The sequence below is a fragment of the Penicillium expansum genome (genome assembly GCF_000769745.1).
Source record: "Penicillium expansum strain MD-8 chromosome Unknown contig127, whole genome shotgun sequence".
Taxonomy (NCBI): domain Eukaryota; kingdom Fungi; phylum Ascomycota; class Eurotiomycetes; order Eurotiales; family Aspergillaceae; genus Penicillium; species Penicillium expansum.
In genome coordinates this window covers 148,681-175,462 of record NW_015971384.1, presented here as the reverse complement: position 1 = coordinate 175,462, position 26,782 = coordinate 148,681, and the positions used below count along the sequence as shown (strand labels likewise).

Below are 26,782 nucleotides of genomic sequence, written 5' to 3'. Positions count from 1 at the left end.
CTAAACATGAAGGCTCAACTATAGGTAGAAAAGTAGAGACAGTGAATTGGAATATCCACGAGAAGTACGAGAACATTTGGATAATTATGGATTCAATGTCGGTTGAGCTTGAAATACATTCAAGAAACCATTTTCCTAGTACCTAAATACAAATCCAATCCGACTTGAACAAATCGAGAGAAAACACTGATCATCATAAAACCCCGATTGAAAAGGAGTCAGGCATATCTATGCAGATGTGATAAAAATCCCGGGTATTCACAATAACACCAAGCCATCTATGCAACGCAAAAGAGATATCAAAAAGGCAAGTAGAAGACATCAATAGAAGTGAAGAAAAAGAAACAAGAACGAAGTAGCCAGAAGGCAGGAATCAGGTCAGATCAAATCAGAAAGCCTCCCAATACTAAAAGCTGAAGATGCAGCCCCAGCACTAGCTTTCTAAATATCATGAAAAGGCTCAGTGATAAAAACTCAAACCACCTTGCCGCCATTTCGAATCCATTCTCTCAATCGTCCAAGGTCAAGGATACATTCCCGATGCAGCTCACAGGCAACATCCCAATGCTTACGCACCTGGATATCCTCCTCAATACCGCGGAGATAGGCACTGAAGCCGCCCTTACTGGTACCAGGGATGAGGAATTCGTCAACATGATAATCATCAAGATCTTTCTTTGTCGTGCCGTCAATGCTGTCGTCATCCGCGCCGTTTATTTTGAGACGGGTAGAGTCTCCAACGGCACTGATCCACCCCGGCGCGAGACCGGTTTCATTCGCTTCTTGACGCGCATTAAAATGCGTGAGCATGCGGCCGTTAAACGCGTTCCATTCGTGCATGTATGTGCCCATTGCTGAGACATACCAGTTCCATTTGTCCCGGGGGAGGACAAGTTGTTTGGAAGTTGGGGCCAGGGGAACTGGTTTCGGGGCCCAGGGTCGTTTGGGTGGGTTCGGGAGTTGGAGTACGCGGGGGCGGATGTCGTCTCTTGTGGTCCTTTGTTGCTTGGCTTGGGATTCAAAGGGGAGAGTGGTGTGGAAGTCTTCTAAGTTCTCGATGCCTCCGCCGGTTGTATTGGTGAATGGTACGGTGTTGCGAAGATTATCGAGGTTGAATAGAGGAGTGCGGTGTTCTGCGCTGGGAGTCTTGGATTTTTTGACCGGAGGTGCGTCTGGTACAACCTGAGAAGCCAAATCGGGATAGCTGCCACTGCTTGGCCTTCCAACTGGGACCTTCGACGGAATACCCGGAGTAGGAAGGTCCTCGTCGAGGTCCATCTCCTCAACGTCCGGTGCTGCTGTGCCGGCTGACACCGGAGTCTGGCCATTGAGAGTTTCTTTGGCCTCATCTGCTTCAGTAGCAACACTTGCCGGCTGCGGAGCGCTTCGCAATTTGGTGCCCGCTCTGGGCTGTTTCTTTGGACTACGAGGCGCACCGTTTGCCGCTTGTTTGGCTTTCTCGATCTCGGGTACAGTCCACGAGAGATTTCGAAGCTGTTCGGACCATGAATCTGCAGAAAACTTTGCCTGTGCAAAGGGTGTTGGTGGTTGCTGGGGTGACTGTGAAGTTTGATAAAGAGGAGTAGGGCCGAAAGGATTTGGAATCGGGGATCCAGTCGAAGATGCTTGCGTTGGTCCGTTTCGGATATTTGTTCGGCCCCGATTCTGCGAGGCAGGCGATCGCGGAAGTGACTCCTTGCTTGGCGAGGCAGAGTTCATGAAATCGAACTGACCCAAATGATCCCGCCAATCGTCCGCAGAAAACTTCTTGTGTAAGTCACTTGTGCTGCTACGTCCATATGCGGCAGATTGGGGCCTTTGCGCATTGTTGACCGTGTCGGTGCTAATACCGGTGTCTGTCAGAAAAGGCGAAACAAGTTGATAGTAGGTATATCGGACATACTTGACAGAAGAGGAAGAACCTGATGGGTTGGTCTGCTGGTCCGATCGGTAAGAGCTTTTTGGGAAAGCAGCGCTATCTGAGGTGTGTCCTTTGGAGCCGTCCTTGTCAGCAGGGGTACGTTGATTAAGGGGAGAGTTCCGAGAAATCGAATGGAGTTCGTAGCTACCATCTGGTAGCTCGACGGCTCGAAGACCATTTGCGAGGAGGAAGGAGGTGAAGTCCATACCATTTCCGGGGCTTGCTGTTCCTGGGTTGTAGAAGTCGGCAAACTTTTGATGCGCCCCAAGTCGACTCTTTGGCACAGCCTTCGGTTTGGGTCTAGTCTCTTCCCCTTCACTTGAGCTGGTAGAATCATAGTTATTGGCGTTCCGCCTGGGGGAGGGGCTGGCGCTACGGTATCTCCCAGACCGGCCAGAGGCAGGGCTGGTTTTACCTGTATGCCCGTTTTGATGGGAAGAACCTGAGGGGGTCCGCATGGTCGCGGAACGTCCCAATCCAGTGCTTGAAAAGAAAGTCTTCTCACCCTTGCCTGCCTGGGCGTAGCTCCTACTGGGTCGTTCGAACTCCGGGGTGTACGAATGGCGAGATTTGGGTTGAGGCGGCTCAGGTGATGCTGGTTTCTTCGCAGTTGGGGGCACAGCAGGCCTGAAGTATTGGCTGCTCGTCCGTTCAGCCCGGTTATTGCTATAGGCAGAGGTGTTGCGGGCCATCGGCTCGTCTCCTCCAGCTACACCTGGCGCAAATCCCTGCTTCTTCTTGAAAGACTGCGCGTTGGAATGGGAGTTGTGGGCCTCAAAGGCAGACTTGGGCCGGGTGGACTGCGCAGAAGTGCCAAAGGGATGACGCTGTGCCCCAGGACCTGGGACACCACCAGTGGCACGACCAGTTGAAGGATCAAAGCCCTGCCATCCAGGTGCTTGGCCTCCTCTCATATTATTAAAACCATGGAATGCATCAGCCCTTGTTTGCGCATTGTCCTGTTGTTTGAATTGTTGCGGACCGGCACGCGCATGAGATGCGTATCGTCGAGCGCCAGCCGACGGGGTAGTCGGGGTCGCCTTTGTGTATTGTGAATTTGCAGACGCCGAAGTTGGCGTAGGGCGAGGAGGATAGGTGGGGGGTTGTGTTTTGCGCTGGGTATTTGCCTTGGGTGGTCCGTAGCACTTTCCGTAGCCTGCGCGTAAACGATCGGTGTCGTATTTTAGTCGTTGTGAGGGGTCACTGAGGATCTCGTTCGCGGCCTGGATGGCTTGGAATTTGGCGTTGAACTCGACTTCTCGTCCTGGGTTCCTGTCTGGGTGGTACTTGAGCGCTTTCCCTCTAAGTTAGCAATGTCCTCAATTATCACTTTGTGGCAATGTTTCTGCGAAGCTAACCTAATTTCCTGAATTGCTTCTTGATGTCCTCAGCCTCCGCGCTGGGCTGGAGCCCAAGGTCCGCATAGTAATCCTTGCGCACGTCTGATTTCACCATGTTGTTCGTGGGGCTTTGGCCAACTTATGCAGTCGTAATAAGTTCGAATCGCATAATCGGTGTTCAAGTAAATAATCGGCGGTCCCACGCATGTCCAGTCATAGAAGGTCAGCCCAAGAGTAAGGTAAAAAGCACGTTGCACAAAGGCAGGGCCTTTTGAACAGGACCAAGCAAGCAAAACAAAATTAAATGCTATGTCCTGCAATGCTAGGAAAATTAAAAACCTCACTCGCTAAATGTTGGAAAAAGACGCAAGACTGGGTTCAGTTCGGAGGTGAGAAAAAAAAGAAAGGGCAGAGCCTCCTTGTATGCTCCGCGGTCTCGGTTGGCCGCAGGTTCCACTCCAAAAGCGCTAGTCAAAGCTCGGTTTGGGATAAACAGTTCAGAATTTGGTCTTGGGGATTTGCGGCGATTGGAAACAGTGTTTTTCAGTGAGAACGGGAGAGTGAAGCGGGGGTAGGCAGAAGTGAGTTGAATAGAAAATCGGAGATCGGAGTGGGCACCTGATGTCGAGATCAGGCAGTTGGGTCCAAGCGCAGATCGGAGTGAAGCAGCCAACAGGGCTACAAGGTTCTTTTGTGCGGTGAGTGCCACGATCAATGAGTGGAGAGCATTGCAGGAGTTGTGTTGTTGGGTTGGGAGAAAAGAAAAAGGCGGCAGTGTTTGTTTTGACGCCGTTGCTGCCCGAGGCAATCAACATATATCAACGCAAGGCAACTACAACATACTATACAATTCATGATGCTATTGTTAACCCTGGAATGAATTATTTCCTTTCCTTGCAGATCTTTGTATATCGGTATATATATCTATATAGATGGTATCGAAAGGAGCGAAAAAGAATAATCACACGCTAAATTATACAACCCTTGCTAAGCCAAGGCCTTTGGGAAAAGGTAGGGTAGGCGATGAAAGGAATGTAAAAGGAAGAGACCAAACAAAAAAAATTAACCGGGAGAAACAACGCTAGACATTCTAGACATCCCCTCCAGGTGCGCCAGCCCCAGAGCCACCAAAGAAATAGCCCTCCAAAAGATCGTAATTAGGATTCTCACTCCAGTCATGCTGGAAGTCCATAGCCATACCAAAGCCAAGATCGATTCCAACATTCTGGCCCAGGTTGGGACCCAAAGATGGCGCAGCCATCATATTGTAATCAGGATTGGCTTCGCCTTCCATATTACCCTGACCTTCAGTATCACCCGACCCAAAATCCAAGAAATCAAGACTCATCCCTTGCGGGCCCTCGGTGTCGGCGGGCGGCAAACCATGAGTGTGAGTGTTGCTACCGGGAGAACCACTGTGTTGCGGCGAGTTTGAGTAGTAGAACTGCGGGTGCGGTTGTGGGGAGTTTGGATTCTCGTATTTGAGATAGTGATCCATCGATTGATTGCGCTGTCCATAAGGCCGAGAGGACTGGTCTGCTTGGAAGCTGGGGGCTAGCGATTCTGGTTGAGGGTAGGATGGCCCCCCGGGTCTGTTTTCTGGTCGAGAGTGGTCGGTTAAGGGGGTATTATCGGTGAAGAGATCAGCCAAGTTCATGTCGAACTTGGGGACGGGACGGGACGGGCGTGCCTGCGTTGTTCGCCGGGGTTGCCCTTGTCCTATACGGGGTCGTTGCTCCATAGGCTGTCGTGGCCGGCCGGGGTGGAATGAGCTCCCGGTATTCGATGTGGCGTGGACACGGCTCATGTCTACCTGTGATCCGAATCCGGTTGTTGAAAGACACATTTGGACGGTTGCTTTGCTCATACGCTCGAACGCATCTCGGCATGCTTCGGCCGGTGGGCATTTGTGCATCAGGTCGCCTAGAACAGAAGTCGCAGCGAGAACCGTGAAGTCAACTTCATCGAGTGTCTAAGAAAAGGGCGTGTTAGTGTGAATGCAAACGCGAATTCTAGGACGGGTGGTACCTACTAAGCGGCTTCGAACCAAAGGCGAATGCCAAATGGCATATAAAAAGGAGATTCCTAATAGAGCGTTAGTAATAAAGCGACGAAAACGCAAAGAAACAACTACATACCAGCCATGAAAATGTGATGCGTAGCAAGATAGGTATAATTCACCAAGCGTACTCTATGCAATTGGCGATATATACGAATGACCTTCTGACCAGCCTCGGCAACATTAAGATAGACATGGTCCTCCTCATCACCCTCATCGGGATTAGAAAAGGACGGACTAGAAACGTCATCCGCAGGAGTAAGCTCTCCCGCCAACTCGGCAGGAACCGTCAAGCTTTGCTGGTACAGCAAAATGATAGCTTGCCAGTAATTCAACTCAAGCAGCTCAATGGAGAATCTCACGCCTGTTTCAGGTCGTGTTGGGGCAGTGTCTTGCCACTCAACCAATCGGCGATGCACATCATAGCGCCACGAGCGGAACGAGTCAAAGCCCTGAAGGAAAGGAGAGGAAAGCTCGGCGTGAGGGAGAATAACTGCACCAGGGCCTCTCCTCCGCACAGCGCGTGTCTGCTGGTATTGAAGGACATCGTGGATCTCGGATTGAAGAAGACGCAGTTTGAAATAGTGGAATGCGACATGCTTATATGTCGGGGCTCCGTCGGGTGGCGTCAGAAGACCAGACTTGGTGATGTATTGGTCGTCCATCATAGACGGGAACTCTGTGCTGATGGCCTGATCGCTAATACCGAATGGCCGTCCAACACACGTGGCTACCAGACGATCAAAGCTGTAAACGCACCACCACAACCGGCGACGGATATCGCGCACCCATTCGCGTCGTCCGCGTTCACGAGCATCGATCCGTGACTGCGCTTGGTTGCCATCTTTCGTTGCAGAGTCAATGCCGGCACCATCTTCGTAATGGAGCCCAAGGTCAACGGCTAAGCGCGTGGCCACACCGACGATATACCAGAGACCTGGCGCAACGGGTCGCAATAGGGCAAAGCTGGCTAGAAGGAGTACTGCCTGCAGCTCTTCTAACCCACCAAAGCCCTCGCTGGAGGAGGAGCCAAGGAAAGATTCCAAATGAACGATTGCCGAGGCATGGTATTCCTCCGGCTGGTACTGATGGTTCGAGAGTCTCGGTCTCTTCGTCCCAGACGAGGACCGGTCACGACTACTGCGATTCTCATCATCCGAGCTTTGAGGCTTATCTTCAAAGATGATTCCAGCACCAATGGCAAACACGATATTAAGCACGTAAAGCGCGCGCGGAGAACGCTTTTTCTCCTCTAACAAATATGTCTTATCCAACAGCTCCATGAAATCTCCCCGGTGGAGAATCGGCATCTGAGGATTCGCGTGTTCAAAGTAAAGATCGACCAGTCGTTCAGCCAGCTCCCGGTCAGGGAAAGTCGCGCGTTTCATCATCGGCCTTGTTTGCAGCCCGAAGAACGAATCGCGCATACTGCTCCCTCCTCCAGCAGTGCCAGCAGCACTCTGAGGCAATCGATCGCTCGTTCGAATCGCTGCACGCTCCGGCATATTACCGGGGAGTGAGCTCCTCACCGCAGCGAAGACGACACGGGCAAACGAAATGCCCGATGTCGACCCCAGATATCGTGGGTCGGAAGTACCCTGTACAGAGACCATGCCGATATTCGAAACTAGATTATGCAGGCGCCAATTATCCTCGCTAGCGGGGTCGTCGTCCGCATCGCGATTATTCCCTTCTTCTTTCTGCCCCGGTCGATCGGCATCTTCCTTCGATGTATTTTTCCACCGTGCTTTCTCTGCCACAGACCCCTCCCCGGCCTGACCGTCAGAACCGGAACGAGCTTGCGCGGCGTCGCCATCAGCCTCGACCTTGATAGCTTCCTCCTCGTCGAAAGCGACGACCTTTTTAAATTCGATGTTGTTATCCGCTAATTGTTTTTCGAGATGTGCTACGCGCGACTCCAGAAAATAGACGTAGCTGCGGGGGATCTCGCGCTTTGTAATGGGGTCGTATCCGACGCAGCGCACGCCGGCCTTCTCACAGGACTGGCAGCGTGGGAGGCGCTGGTCGCAGCGGTTCTTGCGCAGTCGACAACGGTTACAGGCAGAGACATTGCGGAATGAGGAGGAAGCGGACGAAGCGGGGGTGCTGGAATGGGCGGGCGAGGTGGAGGGCACGGCTGTCGGGGCGGAGGGCTTGGGAGCGGTATTGGTCGCGGGGTCGGTTTGCGTTGAGGGAGTGTCGGATGGATATGGTCTCTTCTTGCCCGAAGAGACTGGTGATGACGGCGAGGGGGGATTAGGCATTGTGAGAACCGAGAGACGAGAGCCGCAGAGTTGCGATCATCTCTTGGTGGAGTTTTGCGGGGACTGCGGTCGGGAACTGCGATTTAACTTCCCAGACCAGACCAACATGATAAGATCACGAAGTACTTTTGATGTTCGTCTATGATAGTGTTTTCGGCAATTAGAGATTCTCGCGGCAATCGTGCCGAATCGAATCAAAGAGATTTTGCCCGAAACGCGGATTTGGGAGCAGCTTGTAAACTCAGAATTAGATCATTCTCCGAGAAGATAATTGCAACACAGAACTATAAATGAAATTTGTGAAAATCTGGGGAAGAGAAGAAACCACCTGGGCATGTAGTCAACAAGAGTTTGTGGAGTTGGGAAATTGAGTTGCCCTCGGGAAGAGATCTCGGGGTCCAGACTTTGACATGCCGAGATATCATGGTCCATCTGGACTTCGATGCAACTTTGACGGGACTTTTGCTTGAGAATTGGAGGATGAATCTGATACAGCTTCATCTGGGAGGCTTGGTGGACCTCCCCCACTCCCCGCATTCAGATGTACGACATACGGCCGTTGACATATGGGGATATGTATAGTACGGGGAGAACAGCGAACGGAAATATACGAAACATGCGGTTGCTGATTTAATCTTGCCAACACGAGGGAGTATTTTCCTTAACCGGACACCGTCGGGAAACACATGTGCTTGGTTTATAGTGAAACTAATTGTTTGAAGTCCAGCCCGAGACTACAAGGCTACTAGACTAGGAGATGATCAACGAGGGTAGAGAAGATGACGACCGCTAATATTGAGCAAGTCTGTAGCAAGATACTCTAACTGACAGGCACACGATCTTCGAGAGAACTTAGATCAAAAGCGACAACGAAACAAAAACAGAACAGCCTCCCAGATGCACATGAATATTGTCATAATATAACCTGTTGATGCTCCAAGATAAAAAAGAAAAGAGACCCAAATTTTATGCTTCTGCATATGCAATGCAACCATCTATAATTGCGCCGTTTCCCGGTCTCAAAGAAAAGTCATGAGAATGAAATAGCAAAATGAGGTATCATGATGACGGGAAAAGATGAAAAAGAAAACAAGAAAAGAAAAGAAAAGAAAAAGTCCGCGTGGCGCCTCAGCGCTGAAATGAATATGCCTTTCCAGAAGGACGGGGAGAAAATAAAAGGTGATGCTGCAAAACAGGCAAGCTTCACAGTTTTAGACATTGGTATCATTGGTGACATCGCCCTGGGGCTTGGGGAAATTGTCGACGGCGTTCAAGTTGAGTTGCGAAATGTCGAAGTCATGGTCGACACTAGAGCGCAAGGAAAGCAAACGCTGCTCTTCCTCTGGCAACTCGTCAGATTCCTGATCCTGATTGCCGAAGTCCGAGAGGACTTCACGCTTCATCTCGGACTCGCTGACCCCAGGCTGAGGGGTCTTGAAGCGCTCAGGCTCCGGGGATTCCTCCATCCAGAAACTTTGGATGGCACCGATTAGGCAGACAAGACCGCAGGCCCACCAGGCCAGCACGGAGTATCCACTATTGAGACCCTTGGAGTGGAGAAGACCAGTGATGGTCGGACCAAAGGCCCGGCTAAGACTGGCAGTTGAGGCGGCAACGCCGTTGATAGAGCCCAGCACTTTAGAAGACGGGGCAGCATTGGCCAAGAGGATGGCGGTGGCTGGGAAAGCGATGACATGGAATGTGATTTTGCTGATCAAGGACACATAGACGGCGAGCATTTGGAGCTTGGCCGGAAGAAGGACGAGGTAAGGTACGGCCAGGTAGAGAGGGGGCCATACAAGCAAAACGAAGCGGAAGGTGCGCAGAGTACCAAAGTGCTTGACGACAAATGGGAACAGCCACAGTTGGGCGATCATCGAGTACACGCCTTGCACGGCGAGCATGAACCCGATGGTCTTCGTGGCCATTCCCAGGCCTCCGGTGAACTTGAGGGGTAGCACTACGTCGTCATCGGATCTTGGTGTGCTCAGTAAAACCGGCATCAGCTGATCAAAGGAGACACTGTGGCTGAAAGAGGGCAATGCATGTCAGTAAATTGTTTAAACGTATCGGGTAGAAGGGTGTGGCGAGCCAACTCACTATGCAAGAATGCCGTAAGCAACGATAGCGAGGATGACTTGTCGGGTAAAGGCCTTGGGCGCGGGGCTCTTCTGCCCCTCCAAGTCACAATCAGCCGAAGCGCCGTCATCAACGGGACGCAGGCAAGGCGATGATTCGGCAGTTTCGTATCCAGGCGGTGCATCAAAGTACTTTTCCTTGACGTCCACGTCGGAATGATCGGGAAGCTGCACGCGCGAGCCCCAGCACAGGTTGACCAACCACTGGCCGAGTTCGAGACCGGGGTCACGACGGTGCTTCTTCTCCGGGTGTGTCTCCTCCAAAAACAGGAAACCGACCACGATGCCGCAAACCAACACAGTGATGCAAACGAGGTTGGGCAGCAGGAACGGGAATTTATCCCACAAAGTGCTGCGTGCGAAGAGGGCCGGGTAGTTGTCGCAAGGCTGGGCCAAAGCGCCGCCCATAGCCGGTCCAATGATCGATCCCAGACACCACACGAAAGGCATAATCGAATAAGCTCGTGGCTGATGCTCTTTCTTCGTGACGATCTCCGCAACCGTCGTTTGAAGAACCCCGATGTTCCCGTTCAACATGCCGCCCAGTGCGCGCGCAATCATCGCCGTGGCTAGGTTGGGCGCAAATCCGAAGACCACCATGCTGATGGCCGTGCCCACGAGGCCCATGATGAGGACTGGCTTACGACCAATCCGGTCACTCATGCGGCCCCAGAACATACCCGCGGAAAATTCAGCGAAGGTGAATGAGGAGGTGATCATGCCGGCGTACAGAGCGATTTGGCGGTCGTTATCCGTCACATGGAATGATTCGACCATGTGATACACGTATGGGAAAATTGACATGAAAGCAATCGGTTCACAGATTCGGACGAGTGCTGCATCGAATTTGTCAGTAATTAAGATCACTCATTGTTTGTATAGATGTGGTTTGCGCCGCATTTTGCGGCTACCAGATCTTCTCTTGTTTTTCATAGTAGAACAAAAGTACCACACTTACCTAACACGAATAATTGCCGAATTGGGAATGTAGAGAAGTCATCCCCAGAGCCATTGCGGGAGCGTCGGCCCTGTAAACAGGCTGGTCGTTGAAACATTGTGAAATTGAGAGAGGAAATCGAAAGTTGAAATGAGCTGGACAGACACAAGGAGATTTCACAGAGAGGCTTCAAGACACCCCGCTTCCCTTTTAGATTGTATAGCTCCGAAAGGAAAAAGGCGGGAACAAAGTACCAGATAAAAGGTGCTTTTGTCTCCTTAATTTCCCCAGAGTCGTGAATAAAAGGGAGAGAATGTAATAGTGTAATTGGAGCAAGGAGCAGCGTCTTTTGGTTTTAGGGCTTCAGCATTGCTCCCCCTGCGGTTGGAAATTCTATCAAGATCCGATAAGGTAGGGTGGAAGATTGCGTATGAGACAGCTGCAAGGGAGTCCGGAGAGTTTATAGAAGATGTGAGGTTCGGAGGTTCTGAAGAAGGAAAGGATCTATAACCCCAATGTAGTAAGAGTAAAGATGTCAAGAGTACTCCGTAGTCAAGTGTAGATAGAAGAAAGTCCAAGGAAAAGAAAAACTAAGGGGAAAAGGGGAAGCTATTATAATAAGATGTTTGACAGTGGATAGGTCTATAGAAATGATCAGGCGCCAAAGAACTAAAACGTCAACCGTTCAGCATCACAACTAGACATTTCGGTTACAGCTGCACAGGATGCAGTTGGCAAACATTGGATCAGGATAAAGACGAACGAAGTGGGTCAGAACTTTTTTTCTTTATTATTGTAATTCACTGTTTTATTTTATTTTTCCAATTTGAAATTTAATAATATTAATGATAATAATGATAATGATAATGATAATGATAATAATAATAAAACCCTTTATTATGTGGATCTGAGGTACGGAGTACGGAGTACGGAGTAGAAACCTGACATATTCCGTTTAAGAAGAGTAGGGGGAAGCGGAAGAATCCCCCCGGAGGCAAGGAAAGGGGGTGGAACCAATGGGAAGAACTCGGTACATCGTCATCCAATTTTTGATATATTTGATATATTTGATGTATTTGGTTTATTTGACTTATTTGATTTGAATTTCAATTTACTCGGGAAGGATATTCTAAGAGAGAAATAATATCTTCATGAAAAAAAACACATACATACATATTTAAAAGAAAGAAAAAAAAAAGGACATATTGTAATGGGGATCAATCAGATCAGATTTTGGATTGTAACACTAGCACAGAAATATAATAAATTCCCAATTAAATCCTAATTTAAAAAAGAAAGTTTAAGTACCATCTTTGATTCGACAGATCCATCCCCCAGATCCAACAAGAAAAGNAAAAAAAAAAAAAAAAAAAAAAAAAAAAAAGGACTGATACCAAAATTAAAATTATTTCCTCGAGACCCACGGTCCTGAACACCGGGCCCCCGGGGAACGGCATTAGGCCTACCCTTAGTCTCCTATGATGGGGCGCTAAATGATACTTCACCCGTATGGCGTAAGGTAAGGAAGATCGTTTTTTTTTTTTGGTTCCCAGAGCTATGGTTTTAGTGCAAATTAGTGAGATGATAGATCTCGCCTTATAGCTCCGCGGTATCTCTGCGCCTCCCCGAGACCTATATACTAGTATGAACCTACTCCGTACTTCGTATATTGATGGAGACTTGAAAAAAGGTCAAATCGAAGAGCTAATTAATTTAAATTTTTTAGAATTTTTTTCTTTCTCCTTTTCCGTCTCTACAACTGTAATGTACTTCTTACTCTGTAACTAAGACCAAACATCATATCGTCATACTCTCTCCACTCAACGGAAATGGAAACCTAACAGATTACCCACTCTTTCCAGATGCCCGGGATGATCAGGAGAATTCGTACTTTTCTAAAAAATTGGGAGCCAGCTGATTGGGTTGAAACATAGGTGAACCATGTTTAGGATATATAACTGGAACAAGATGCGGTGTACGATGTACCATCTCGAAGGGAAACTCTAGCCAATGTTTGAGCGCCATCCCGTCTATTGTCTCATTGTTGAATGTCAAAAAAACCGTTTTCAAGTCCCCCAGAACCCAAAATGCAAAGTGTCTCTCTTTAATCCCACCATCCCGGTACAGATTGAGCCAATAGAGGTGAACCGGTATAGAATGGGAAGCTATTGGAGACCCTCGGGGAACCGGTGATCATCCTGTCAAGGTAGAATACACACCGTACCAGTAAAATATACTCTCTAGGCGGCACTATAATGTGGATTTATGATTTTTGAGACCTTCGAGAAGACTTCGGAGAATCAGCTGAGCTTGTCAAAAATTCACCGACACTCCCGAGCCCCATCTATTGGCCGTTAGGCGTCGATCGGCAACAGGGGAAAACAATGCCGCCCCTTTCCCCCCTTATAACTGTCCTAGAGGATATCAGCCATTGTGGCGAAGTTAGGTGGATAGCTGAACCGCAATCCCGCTCGAACTACATTCTTGTTCTCTGTATTCTATACTCCGTAGGTACTTTTTTTTGACTTTGGATCTTTACAATGCAAGTGGGATCATATCGAAAAGTCGGTAAAGTGCCGACCCAACAAGAAGGGACTGCATAAGACCCAAGGGGCTGGGAATAAGTGGGACCATTATTTGTATTCAACACAATGTCTACATACAACATATGTAGCTATGCACCTTATGTACGGAGTACTCCGTAGGAGAAAAAAAAAGATGCATTAGTTTTATTTTTGCTGTACGACAGAAAAGTTGTCTGGGGCCACGCGAGGGAGTGGGTAAAAAGCCGGTGAGAAGTCATAAGAGAAAAACAAAAAAATTCAAAATTCAAAAATAAACATAAAGAAAAACGTCATAGGTAAGTATTGATTAGCGGCTTGAGCCTCTCAGGGGTGCGCCTGGTAACTAGGATAGGCAAAAGGAGGAAAGTCAAGGAACGGTGTGAGCAAGACATTGTAAACACGACTGGGGCGGCTCCTGCAACCTGCAAAATTCCCCTTAACTTTTCTTTTTTCAACCAGTCATACAAGATGCTGGATCGTGATGTTACTTTTAGTCCCCGAACAAACAAAGCGAATAAAAAGAGTCACTCGATTTGAAAGCAGGGCGACCGTGCCCAGCTGACAATGGGCTAATACAAGCTCCAGGGTCTGACAGGGTGTTTGACAAATCCTTCTATGCATGAAATACCTAAATACGTCGATCGCAATGCATGTATTCCTATCGAGTGAGACCATTGGCTACAAGGGGGGTGGGAGCGCTTGGAATAATAACAATCGTTGAGATGTCCGATACACGAATCGCAACCCAACAGCTGAAAGAGCCCGACGTGTTTTGACGCGGATGTAGCGGTGACTGTTGTTCAGGAAACAAAGCCCGTCATCTTTCCATGCCATGCATCACGCGACGGTGCACTGCCGTAGCTCCGTCAGCGACAGTCGTGTCTACCTTGATATCCATTCGGACTGTTCGGAAGAAAGATTGCGACCCAACGGCTGGACATTATAGCTTGCTTTTCTTCTTGTTTCATACATATTGCGATTCAAATCGGGACGGAGATCATGTGAGTGAGCTTCCATTTTTCTACCCTGCAGCCAACCGAATCATCCATGTATGGTGGGGTAAAGAGAGCCCCTGCTAAATTATTCTTCCGATTCTCGCCAATTTGGAAGGAGAGGAGGGGGGGGGGAAACATCGATGAAGTGACCCTGTCTGCATCAACAACCTTGGTTCGATAATAGCCGGTGTCAAGCGGTGTGCCTCTTGGCTGCATTCTGTTGATTATCTGCTGCAGAGGATTTTTTGTTGTCCGGCCTCAATTTCTCCCTCGGGTACTTGTCCCTGGCATCCCGTGAGTCACTCGGTAGACTGCAAGCCCTACATGGGTATTGTTCTCACAGCCCCGTCATTTGCGTCTGCACCGCCGGTAAGCTGTCCGACTATGATCGTCGAGGATTTTCGATGGCCTTGCGATTTAGACCGACATTGCGTATGTAGCCCATATCGATATGCCAGACCTCTGCGGTTATTATTGCCAAAATTAAGAACCTCGCAAAAGACGGTGAAGCGCGTTACAAGTCAACAAACGCCGTACAGTTGGAGGTTATGCTTCATGACACCGACTTATCTGTGATGATACCCTTGATATCGCCCTAGATAAGTTTTGCTAGATCCTCTGGGATCTCACCGTGCCCTGTTTGGTCACAGCTTGCGGGATGATATAGTATGATCGGCTTGATTCGTGCTTAATTTCACATGCGTTCATGTACCAGCTTTTACCACATTCCTTATGATGCCCTTGAAATTTCCTTCATTCCAAAGTGAGCAAGATATTGCATCACGTCGGAATAATACGCCTCAACATTTCCTGATCGAGACCCATAACAAGGGGGCGGGTTCAGCTTCCACAACACACTGTCTCTGCCTCATCTATCGCGCAGCCACGATGCCCGCATCCTACCTTCCCGCTCTAAGGGCCGCCACAGCACTAACGATGACCGAAGGGGCTTGTCGGCCCACAGATCCGACTACCATGAACCTGGCCAACTTGGCAAGATACGATGCCCCTAAGGATACTCCGTACCGCCGAGTAGATCAGTCGATTCTTATTAATTATTTTTTGCAGACAACGCTAACCCCTCCCAACCCAGAGACAAGGGTCCATGATCCACACAGAACCGCAGCTGCCGCACCATATTGTCGGGTTCTGACAGTCGCAAGATCCCGGATGGCTGAAGCGTGGCGCGGATTGCCCCTCAATAGCCAAAGGACAAAAATAATTCAAATCTGCAAGCGGAAAATGTTTCCTGCCATATAGGAAAGCTTTCTTTTGGATCTATCCAAATTCCAAGTTGGGCAGAGACCTCGGGCAAAATTGCCACAAAGACTGGGGTGCTTAGACTTTTTTTGGTGCGGCCTCCCTTTCTGTGCCGTGATGGTTGACGGGAAGAAAATTCAGTTGTGTGATGTATCAACTTTTGGGGTCACTCCCGTGGGCCGAATTCCGTCACTCAAAATCTAGATCTTTGATGACATCGAAACCAATGGGAATAAAAAAGGGGCACACCTTCTAAATGGGGGGGGGGGCAAAAAAAAAGGGTTCAAACGAACATGCCCCTCTCGATGGTTGTACAAGATGTGTACATCAATGTAGGTGATGTACATTGCAGATAACTCTGATTCCATCGTTTTCAGGCCTCTTGCCGTCGTGATCCGCTTGATTCGGATGGATGCAGGCTTCTTCCCCTATTTAATCAACTTCGGCTCCATTTCTTGCTATCAATAAAACGCCACAAGTCGTGCCATCCTTTGCGATACGTACGGACTAAATGCTCTAGACGGGAACGTAACTTCACTGCAGTCTCCCCGATCGATCGAGAAAACAAAGTTTGAGGTTAATTACTATATCGAGCGTCAGTACTCCGTACAATTCATTCCTCCCTTTGCTTCCGATCGAGAACCTTGCGCTAAATGTGCTGGCGATCGATTACACGATGTCTTTGGCTGTTTCTTTTTAGAGACCGCTGATCAAAATCACAGTATCCATGTCGGACCTTTGCTACCCTTAATTCTAGGCACTGGTGGGACCTTGCTTACCAGCGCTGGAGACTGCATGCACACAACATACTACAGAATACATCGTACATCGTACGTCCATGGACACCTGAACGTTCAATCTTATTGTTTGGGCTGATCCTCATTTGACAGTACAAAAGCGCCACCTTTTTGCAATTACCGACCTAGATTCTATGGCTTTGTGTTCGATCCCGGAAGATTGGGGAAGATTGAAATTGGAAAGGTTGTTTTTGAGACTACTTGAAGCCTGCATGGAGTTGACAGGTGTACTTTTGTAGAATCGGCAAAGTGTATCCGAGGCAAAGTACTCATGCATAATGCATACGATGTACTAATTTTGACAGTCGAGATCCGGGCTCTAGAGGCTAGGTAGCTGCCTTGCGTCTCTTTTACTTTACTCCATAGTTGTGTCCCGAGAAAAGCTGAAATCTGGCGCTGGTCCGGCAGCTGAACGGGATTTCCGCGGACCAATAAAATATCTAAATCACCCTCTTTCTCGGGGTCCCCGCCAGACAAACCACGGAATTACAAGTTTAATTCCATGGTACTAAGTTAAGGATCTATGGAGTACATTAGTGTCTCCCGAGGTTTCTCCCCAAAGAGGGGCTAAGGTAAAGAATGTGTGGTATTATACCCATATTACAGTCCGATCTCTTCTATCTTTTCTATTTCCGTGACCAACAGGAACGATCGCCCTCATCTCCACCTGTGGCGAGCGGAAGGCAGGGATCCGGTGCCGCGGTGACGGGTACAATACAAAAGTTCCGCGAGTGAACACGAATCACATCTCGTCTTTCGCAAGGATTTTCAGACTATCGATTCTACTTGTGATCATGTGAACATTCTTGTTCCTTTGAATCCTTTATTCCGTTTTTCTTGTTCCCGATGGGGCTTCCTATTTAGTTTTTTTTTTTTTTTTTGGTATTTATTTTCGCCCCGCAAGGTACCGGCCAGCCGAGCTCCGCGGACTTTTGGTCTCTCAGCTGGACACGTACAATTGCTACGTACTTTGTCACCTTACTTCATGTATTGTGGACTCTCTACTCCGTACGGAGTACTCCGTAATGTGATCGAGATTAGTTCCCCTGCAGCGGTCTAGACACCAAAAAATGTTGAGCCCATAGCAGTCACGTGTGGTCTTACCTCTTGTAGTATGTTGTAGGTGGATTCTGCAGTGATACGAGTTTAGCTGAAAACAAATGAGATTCAGTGATATCATTCAAACATTTGTCTCCTGGGCTGATGATTTGTTGATTATCTAACACTTGCGATGTTCAATATTGTATTTGGAAATTCCACCCAAGTGAGCTTCTTGCCTTCAACCTATTTACAAGTCAATTTATGATAACTATCTAAACAACCTTGAAATATCCTCTCGTGCTTGCCTAAATCTTTACTTGAATCGATACTCCTAGCTAAATAAACCTAGCGCCAAAAGTGTCTATTGGATTCAGAATTCAAGCAATAATATCTTTTCGATATAAACGCCGTACCATCTTTTTGCAAGTAGCCATTACGAAAATTGGTCAACTGCTTATGCGGCCTTTATCCCTGAACACAAGCTGGCACCTCAATGATCTAATGTTCAGTTGCCTCAATAGGATTAATAGTACTTCGGATCAATGCTATACAAATACTTGGACCACGCAAACCGCAGAATGATATCCAGAGACGGTCAAGTCTATAAAACAAGTTATTAACGTATAACCCTTGATATGCACCCCGTACATATTGTTAATCAATATGCAGTGTGCCTAATAAAAGTCAATTCTATAGATCATCCAATACGATACCAAGCCTTAGTCCCAACAGCTAGACTGTGTGCATGAACACCTACATTTGTTAAAGTTTACTAAATTGTGGACGAACTCTAAAGTATCGCCACTAATCCTCTCCAGATAGAGCCCAGGTACGAAGTACGGAGTACTCCATACAGAGCCCGCATGGCCCTCGAGTACTTGAACCTCTCAGCAAAAGTACAGCACACCCTATCTAGTACTTTTGCTTGCCGCCCGAGGCCAATATGTGATCGCCTTTTTGGCATGTGCACCCCTAAATGTGACAGCGGGTCACAGATTCCTGCTTGTGATAGATTTGACATCAGAGCTAGAGCCAATGGGCCTAACAACACCAATAAGGTTGTCCTGGATGATACATCACTACACGCCTTGTTCTGCGTACGGAGTATATCATTAGTTGATGCTGCGAAGGTGTGATCTTATCCGGTTGCATGGAAATAACTTCAATTCCAAATCTCAGATTTCAAATCATCTCTCACGTAAGCTCGGCTACCTATCATTGTCGTGGTCTCTATGTCGTACTTTTACTTTCGAGTACTGCAACTGTCGTTTACTGGCGTTGCGCATAGAGATATGCAAGTCCATGTATCTCGCCTTCCTAGCACCTGAACACCACACAACTAAAACAACAGAATCCTTTATCCTTGACCTACGACCCTAAAAACGACTTCAGAGACATCATCTTTTGTTGTCTTTTCGTGATTTAAGATAGTTGTCACTTTTGTAAATACCTGTATTCACCCCAAAAGTTGTTTGTGAATTTGTCTCGCCTGTCAGCTTTTGTTGCGATTACGATTTTAACAGGAGCCAGACTCAAGAAAGATGATCTGGTATCTGTAACATTCTGACCCCACAGCTCTACAACTTTCGAGAATCCTGCTGCATCAGCGACTTTGGAGTGCATCGATATGTAAAGCCCGAGGCCTTTTTCGTCTTTAAATTGAAATATCTCGCAGCGAGCACGGGCGCTCCCTTTTCCATGGGACTATGCTCAGTCATGACCGAGATTTGAAGCCATCCGTTAAATAAATCTTCGACAGGCATATCTTGGGCGGTAAGTGTTATGTATGATTGTTCGATGAAGCCTTTGTCGATTAAATTAGGATGTAGTGTTGTGATTCCAACGCACCTCCGGAGAGGGTCGGCTGTCTTGGCTTGCTAGTGTTGGAGACACGCGAACGGATATCCAGGGTGTTTGCACCAAAATCTGTCTAGGCCATGTTGGTGATCATGAATGCTTGGGGTCAATTCTAGAGTTGAAAATGCCCAAAGTGCCGTGATGTAGACCTTGGGCATAAGCAGGTCTAGTAGTGTCATCCGCTCAACATTGGAAAATCGGCCAACGTGTGGATTTTCAGCTTGATAAAAGACAGGACTGAGACAAGAAGTGATGTTTCTCTGACGGTAAAATTTACAAATTGTTTATTTTGTATCAGGGATATCTATACATACCTAGGCACCTACATATATATGTACGTATGCCCTTTTCCTCGGGCCTACGGGCCCGAACGTCTGCCTACCCGAGCGCAACCCCAGTTGTTTTTTGATGATTGGAGTCATAAGTTATAAATATTTCTTTGTAGCCTAGAGCCAAAGCAATTCACATCTATCTATGTGAAATATACGTGGTATAAAATGAAAGCCTCGGACACGCGGCCCCGTCACCCTTGTATACTTATGCCTCAAAGGCAGCAACTTAGCACCGTGCTTTAAATTCAGCTCAATACTACCCAGTCCACTTGGTGACTATCTTCAGTTAATCTACCAGTTCCAATTTAACTTGAAACATGTCGGTTCGTGTCCCTATATGTCCCTTTACAGGCAATCAACCTCCGGTTTTCTAACTGATAGATATTTAGCTTCCATCTGGGTATGAATATAACTTCAAATGCATCAAGGTTGAAAATGACGCAATTTCTAAACAATGGGATGCTGTAGGGTTTCCGTTGCAGATGACTGCATCTCTGCCTTTAGCGAACTGAGATCCCAAAGGAGTTCCAAAAAGCCCAGGTTCATCATCTACAGAATTACAGAGGACTACAACACCGTTGTTATAGAAGAGAGCTCCTTTGAGCAAGACTACGAGGTCTTTCGCCAAAAGCTAGTCTCGGCAGTTGACGCTGAAGGGAATCCTGCCCCTCGTTATGCGGTCTACGATGTTCAATATGACCTTGGATCAGAGGGAAAGAGGTTAGGTTATCATTATTGGATTTTGGCTTTGGGTCAATATCTGACATGATATAGAAGCAAAATCGTCTTCATCACCTGGGTTCCCAGAGAAACATCAATCAAAGTATGCCACCATTTGATGATATCCCTCTTTTGGATTTTTGCCAATCTTACGTTTCTAGGTTCGAATGATTTATGCTACTACGAAAGAACAAGTGCGGAGATTCCTCGATGTCAAAGCATCAATCCACGCAGATGACCCCGACGAACTTGAATGGAAGACTGTCCTGAAGGAGGCCAGTGGTGGCAAAGCCTAAGTTATCATGACGAGAGTTATTTATTTGTCGGACCCAACCAAATACGAAACCCTTTCGTTAAGGAATCCTCTTCGGTAGTCCTAAAACCCAGGTATAGCCGGCTTTAGGATATCATGTTGAAACGAAACTTGGCTCTGCCACTTTTGAAATTGATACATTTTCAAATACCAAATCTAAGGGTAAGTAATACTGGATTTAACCGGGGATTATCCTTTCCTAATTTCATCTACCGACATTGCTTGATATACATATTTCCACTTTTTCCAACTTGCAACCTTTTGCAGCATAAGCCTATAATAAATTACTTTCCCTGATCAGCCAAGTCCCCCAACTTAGGACTGATTTCTATAAGCCAGCGGCCTGATGTGGAAGAAAATTTCTTCTTCTGACCAAAACATACCACGCAGGGCGGGTTAGCGCAAGTTCCCATGCTTCCATCCTGGTTGCAAGGTGCTCCCGAGGGAATTTGAAAACAAAATTGGAAGGAACAAGGAGGCACAGAGGAATATAAAAACAAAAGAGCGTTAAGGCAATTTAAATATATGTGGTAGAAAAAGCTAGGAGTGCCTTGCTGGGGCAACCACCGAATCTATATAAAACACGCATTGGAAAGACACAACTACAAGACCAAAAAGTTCAACTAAGGGTGGCTTCATCTTCCGAGACGAAGATATATTCAGAATCATCTGTAATTGTGTTGGCTCCTCCCGGATTAGATTGCTGCCCCTCGGCTTCTTCCACTTGTGGCTGTTGCGCAGATTGTTCTGGTTGTTGTGAAAGCTTTTGTGAGATAAGGGCAAGTTGTCGTGAAGTTGAGGCATGCGCTTCAAGCAAGTGTTTTATGAGCTTTTGCTGTGTGTGTATTTGTTGGTCGGTAACCTCTAGCAACTTTTCATGCATGCTGAGCCTGGATTTTAAGCCGCTGTGTTGTTGAAAAGAATCCTGCATGCTGAGCTGCTCTTGCAATCTAGTAATATTTTCTTGGAGGACATTCTCCTGCAATTCAGATTCCTCCTCAAGTCTTTCTTCTTCTTGTCTGTGGACCGTCTCATTCAGAGCTCCGATCATATCCACAATTTTGTCTCCTTGTCCATAATCTCTCTCCAAAAGTTCTTTATTCATGTCAGACCGCTGTTCCAAGCCGCCTAGGCGCTTTGGAGAAATATTAAATCCTAGTGAAATCGCGGGGCCCTCAATTCTTTTCGTAGTATCCTCAAGCCACTGCTCAATGCTCATTCTTTGCTCGGTAGTGTAGACGTTGTTTGCGACTGTATCACACTTTCTCTTGTATGTGGGCATCGAATTTAGGCTTGCAGTGAGAGATTGTGTTCTGGTCAATAGAGAGATGCAACAGAGATGTAGTCAAAGGAAGTGAGAAAGGGGAAAGACATCGCGACCTCAGAAAGTTCAAATTGATGACCCGCCCCCGAGTAATAGTCATTCTGGTGATCCATGGATGCATATTGATGGTTTCCAAGGTCCTTCGCCGACTTGTGCTGGCCTTTATAGCATTGTACTTTATGGCATATTTAGTATTACATGTAAAATTATCCAAGACCAAGAAAAGGATGTTCAAGACTCGACAGGTCAAAAAAGCAAACAATCACACAGTGTGAAGCTGAAGACACCACACCGTTTTTTCTCTCCTTGCTGCATGTCAGTGACTTAGTGACAAATATATGAAGGCTAGACAGAGAGTCGAGTCATAATCAGACCAGATTAAAATGAGCTAGTTCACTCAACTAGAGTCCGCTTATGTTCATTGGTCACTTTGTCACGGGATCGGGGAGTAACAGCGGCAACGTGCAGATTCAACAAGGGTAGCTGTTGTGACCCTACGGATCAGATGTGGAAACACAACGGCTCTTTATAACCCTTTATGTTTCAATGTAGGGATCCGATGAGTGGCAAGCAAACGGTAGCATGCAGAGTTGGGCATTGATCAGCTCGTTTGTCCTTGGTGAATCCTTCCGAGTACCAACTCAGGTCTGTAATTCATGGTATCTACATAGCCTATTTCTGGGTATTCTGGATGCCGAAAAGTGACTCACAAATTGGATTAGGAAAAGGAGAGGCAAAAATGGAAACATTAAAAGGGATATACTCCGTACTATGGGCAAATATTCTGCACTCAATGGGGATACTATAAATGGCTTATCACCATGTGATCTTATCAGGATCTTGAGAAATACGCTGAAGTCATAACTCAGTCCGTCGACAATTCACTGAAAACTGGTATATCTGCGCCCTATGAAGATCCAATCCTGACTGGACTATTTCTAAGGTTGAAACAACTGCATTTGCAGAATGAGCGAGAGATAGCCGCCAATCACACATCATGGCGCATCCACGAGTCTATTTTTCCCTTCCTGTACGACCATTCCTTCCAAGACGAGCCCGTTGCAGCCGATTATTCCTACAAGACCTTCAAAAACCATGCATCGCACGGAATCGATTTCAGAGCACCAATTCCGACCCCGAAACACCACCTCAGCCCAGCAAAAATGCCGTACCTGACGAGGTAGCACCAGACCTGTCACATCTGGATCCTTCTCCGGAGGATTATTCGCGGTTCATTTTTCAAGACAAATGCCGGGTGAAAATACATGCTGGATCTGGTGGACACGGCTGTGTCGCCTACCTGCGCGAGAAATATGTTGAAGAGGGACCCCCGAACGGCGGCGACGGTGGCAGCGGAGGCGGTATCTATATCCAGACCGTCGAAGGCTTGACCAGTCTTCACAAGCTAGCTCGCAGAGGCATTATCAGAGCCAGCAGGGGTCGAAATGGACAGGGTAAAAGCAAGGGTGGAAAACGAGGCGATGATGTCCTCCTTCAGGTACCTGTCGGCACCGTGGTGCGAGAGGTGAGCCGTTATGACCCGGTCGAGGTGGAGTGGGCCCGCATCAAGGCGGCAGAAGAAGCGGCCTATCTTGCTAAAGAAGAGAAAGAGGTTTGGCGGGATCCTGATGATCCCGAAGTTGAAGATGAAGAAGGATTTGAAGAAACAGAAGATGCGGAGTTCAACCCTATCCAGCACGAGCGCTGGGTGCTACACCCCGCCGCAAAGCCGTCTGATTTCCTTATGGTGCAGTTTCCGAAATCATACCCGCGACGACAGAACATAGCAGCCATGGAACCCAAGTCGCCGATCTGGCTGGACCTTTCAAAACCCATGGATAAACCCATGCTTCTGGCTGCCGGTGGCATTGGTGGGCTGGGGAATCCGCATTTCTCCACGCGCGTAATGGGACGACCAAAATTCGCGAGTCGAGGTGAAGGTGGAATGATGTTAGAGCTCGACTTTGAGCTCAAGCTCCTTGCAGATGTCGGATTGGTTGGGAAACCGAACGCCGGCAAGAGTACGCTTCTTCGCTCGTTAACCAACAGCCGGACCCGCATTGGAAACTGGGAGTTCACAACCCTTTCTCCCAGTATTGGCACTGTCATCACCGACGACATGAAGGGTCGTCCTCTTGTTGAGTCGAAGGTCCGTCGCACGCACTTTACTATTGCGGACATTCCGGGTCTAGTGGAAGGCGCCCATCTCGACCGAGGACTTGGTCTCGGGTTCCTCCGGCACATCGACCGAGCTGGGATTTTGGCCTTTGTGGTTGATCTCAGTCTCGGTGATCCTGTACAGGAACTCCAGAAACTGTGGCGCGAACTTGGAGAGTACGAGCGAATGCGCGATGCAGATCCCGACTCTACTGAAGAAGACGACATCATTGAATGGAATCCATTCACTGAAGATGCGGATAGTGGCCATCGGCGACAGGCACTCGACCGAGAGCCCGCCCCGATATTAAATACCAATCCTGACGGTTCGCTACCTCCGCTGGTGATGACACCTCTGCATTTGAAGCCTTGGTTTGTCGTGGCAACCAAGGCAGACCTTGAAAACACCCAAGACCAATTCCGAGCGTTGCAGGAGTACTTGTCTGGTGTTCAGGATGGCTCGATTGAGCACCCATCAGGTCATGAAAGGGCTTGGAAGGAGAAAGTATGTGTTGTTCCAGTCAGTGCTAAAAGAGGCGAAGGTGTCTCTCGAATTCCTAAATTGGTGATGGAGCTTCTCGAATGAAGCATGTATATTAGAAAACTCCCTTGACCATGAACAAAGTGTACTATATAATAAACATCAATGTACCTTCAATATTTCCCTAAAATATATATAACCCTCACATGTATCTGGCTTCAGTTTTACTCTACCTAACTAAATATATTAGATGCTATGGGACATAGAAAACCTGGTGAAATTTCTTCCCTGCATTTGATTGCTAAAATGAGGGTTTGTGAAATTTTTCTTCAACGCGGTTGGAGAATTCATCATAACACCATAACTTGGGGACCTTTTGGGATTACTTTGTGGATACGTATGTAGTCTCTAGCATCAACTCTTTCTTGCGTTTCTTTCTTTCGTTTCTTGCCTTCAACTTCACCTCCCCCCTCAGTCATGGCTCTTTCATCGGTCCTTAGTGACGCGTTGTCCGTTATCGCGGAGCCGAGCCTTGATGACCCCATTCTCCAATGCGACAACCCTCACCTCCAAGATCTTCTCTTCAACGACACCGAGAAAGCACTTGAGCTTGCCAACTCAAAATTACACTCCTTTCCATTTAAGGATGTGCACATCTGTTGGCATCGACTCTACACGGACGCGTCTATCGTCAAGGCCTGCGTCATCATCATCACGAAATGCGGCCTGACATCCAAAGCCAGATTTGAAACCCAGCACTTAGTTGTCTCACAACTCATTCAAGATATAAAGAATTCAACTGAGCCGAAGCTCTCTCCCGATGCACCATGGATATCAGAAGTCGTGGCGATCCTTGATCATGTCTTGATCATGTCTGGAGCCCCCCACCGCGAGAAGCTCGTCGAATCCTTGTTGTCCGCGCTGCAGGCAGCTACGGAATCCTTAAAATTCGAATACGACGACGCTGGTAGTCCAGAATATCCTACTGCGAAGCGCAGAAAATCCTCGCCTCCTCTCTTCCCTCCAAATGCGATCCGTAACCCCCATCTGGAACACCCGATCCCGCGTTTATCAGCACCGTCATTCGATTCCATCGAACACCACATTCAAAATGTTCGCACTCCGCTAGTGATAAAAGATGCAATGGAACACTGGCCAGCCATTTCGACGCGTCCATGGTCTTCGCGAAACTACTGGTGGAACCGCACGTTTGAGGGTCGCAGATTGGTCCCCATTGAGGTGGGAAGGTCGTATACCGACGAGGACTGGGGACAGAAGATTATGCCGTTCAAAGAGTTTGTGGACAAGTACATATGGCAAGGGAAAATAGCCCCGACTGAGGCGACAGGAAACCAGCCCCAGGTCACCAACCTTGATGGAGAGACAGCATACATGGCACAACACGATCTACTTACTCAAATACCCGCCTTGCGTAACGATATCAGTGTACCGGACTACTGCTATATCACTCCACCGGGACCAGATCCGGGAACGCCAGTGTATGAGAAGAAAAAGCGAGAGCGCGAGGCAAAAGTTCATGCACAGGTCCCTGAAACCTCGAATGTCCCCCAGTCGGACACAGCACCCAGTGAACATGACATAGCCGAACACACTTCAGATGCAGGCTCACTTATGGGAATCCCAAGCGATCCCATTATCAACACTTGGATCGGACCCGCGTGGACGATCTCCCCTCTCCACCACGACCCCCACCACAATATCCTCGCGCAGGTCGTGGGCACCAAGTACGTTCGGTTGTACTCGCCACATACGCCTGACTCCCAGATTTACCCACGGGAACAAGAATGGGTCACATCTATTGATGAGACAGCAGACCCCGATCCCGTATCCGGGGCTCTGCCAACGACTCGTAGACTGGTTGACATGTCCAACACTTCCAAGGTGGACCTGGCTGCTATCGAGACTTCCCCTGCTGAGTATGAGCAATGGGAAGAGATGTGGCCTGGCTTCATGGACGCCGATTATGTAGAGACTATTCTCAAGGAAGGCGAGTGTCTCTATATTCCTGTTGGGTGGTGGCACTATGTGCGTGGATTGAGGGCTGGGATCAGCGTGAATTTCTGGTGGGGGGTGAAAGAATAGCTCTGCGAAAGACTCACGATGATACGATTTCTCGGAATGGGATAGATGTGCTGCTACTTTGCAAATGGTTTCAGATGATATGCTATTATGAACCTGACACAATCAACTGTAGTTATTCTACAATACCTCGGTTGTTATACACAAGAATGGTTGGCCGCTCATGTGGCCTCTGTCCCTTC

General features: G+C 47.9%; 7 protein-coding genes across 7 annotated transcripts; 3 read left to right on the top strand and 4 right to left on the bottom strand.

Moving 5' to 3' along the window:
- Positions 1-474: 474 nt before the first annotated feature.
- PEX2_039470 (uncharacterized protein) lies at positions 475-3,376 on the bottom strand (the record flags this gene model as incomplete). The annotated part of the gene is made up of 2 exons (XM_016741222.1): positions 475-3,215; positions 3,280-3,376. 2 exons carry the CDS (start codon positions 3,374-3,376, stop codon positions 475-477), a joined length of 2,838 nt encoding a protein of 945 aa, XP_016596716.1.
- Positions 3,377-4,351: 975 nt separating this feature from the next.
- PEX2_039460 (Zn(II)2Cys6 transcription factor) lies at positions 4,352-7,584 on the bottom strand (the record flags this gene model as incomplete). The annotated part of the gene is made up of 3 exons (XM_016741221.1): positions 4,352-5,233; positions 5,294-5,346; positions 5,400-7,584. 3 exons carry the CDS (start codon positions 7,582-7,584, stop codon positions 4,352-4,354), a joined length of 3,120 nt encoding a protein of 1,039 aa, XP_016596715.1.
- Positions 7,585-8,795: 1,211 nt separating this feature from the next.
- On the bottom strand, positions 8,796-10,777 carry PEX2_039450 (MFS transporter; the record flags this gene model as incomplete). Its single annotated transcript, XM_016741220.1, has 3 exons — positions 8,796-9,612; positions 9,685-10,558; positions 10,681-10,777. 3 exons carry the CDS (start codon positions 10,775-10,777, stop codon positions 8,796-8,798), a joined length of 1,788 nt encoding a protein of 595 aa, XP_016596714.1.
- A 9,045-nt stretch (positions 10,778-19,822) lies between these two features.
- On the top strand, positions 19,823-20,521 carry PEX2_039440 (actin-binding ADF family protein; the record flags this gene model as incomplete). The annotated part of the gene is made up of 5 exons (XM_016741219.1): positions 19,823-19,828; positions 19,895-19,905; positions 19,974-20,225; positions 20,280-20,328; positions 20,387-20,521. 5 exons carry the CDS (start codon positions 19,823-19,825, stop codon positions 20,519-20,521), a joined length of 453 nt encoding a protein of 150 aa, XP_016596713.1.
- Positions 20,522-21,157: 636 nt separating this feature from the next.
- PEX2_039430 (uncharacterized protein) lies at positions 21,158-21,820 on the bottom strand (the record flags this gene model as incomplete). The annotated part of the gene is made up of 1 exon (XM_016741218.1): positions 21,158-21,820. The coding sequence occupies one exon, from the start codon at positions 21,818-21,820 to the stop codon at positions 21,158-21,160; it is 663 nt and encodes a 220-aa protein (XP_016596712.1).
- A 1,039-nt stretch (positions 21,821-22,859) lies between these two features.
- On the top strand, positions 22,860-24,605 carry PEX2_039420 (GTP-binding protein Obg; the record flags this gene model as incomplete). The annotated part of the gene is made up of 1 exon (XM_016741217.1): positions 22,860-24,605. One exon carries the CDS (start codon positions 22,860-22,862, stop codon positions 24,603-24,605), a length of 1,746 nt encoding a protein of 581 aa, XP_016596711.1.
- Positions 24,606-24,977: 372 nt separating this feature from the next.
- Positions 24,978-26,603, top strand: PEX2_039410 (putative JmjC domain protein; the record flags this gene model as incomplete). Its single annotated transcript, XM_016741216.1, has 1 exon — positions 24,978-26,603. One exon carries the CDS (start codon positions 24,978-24,980, stop codon positions 26,601-26,603), a length of 1,626 nt encoding a protein of 541 aa, XP_016596710.1.
- Positions 26,604-26,782: the final 179 nt, after the last annotated feature.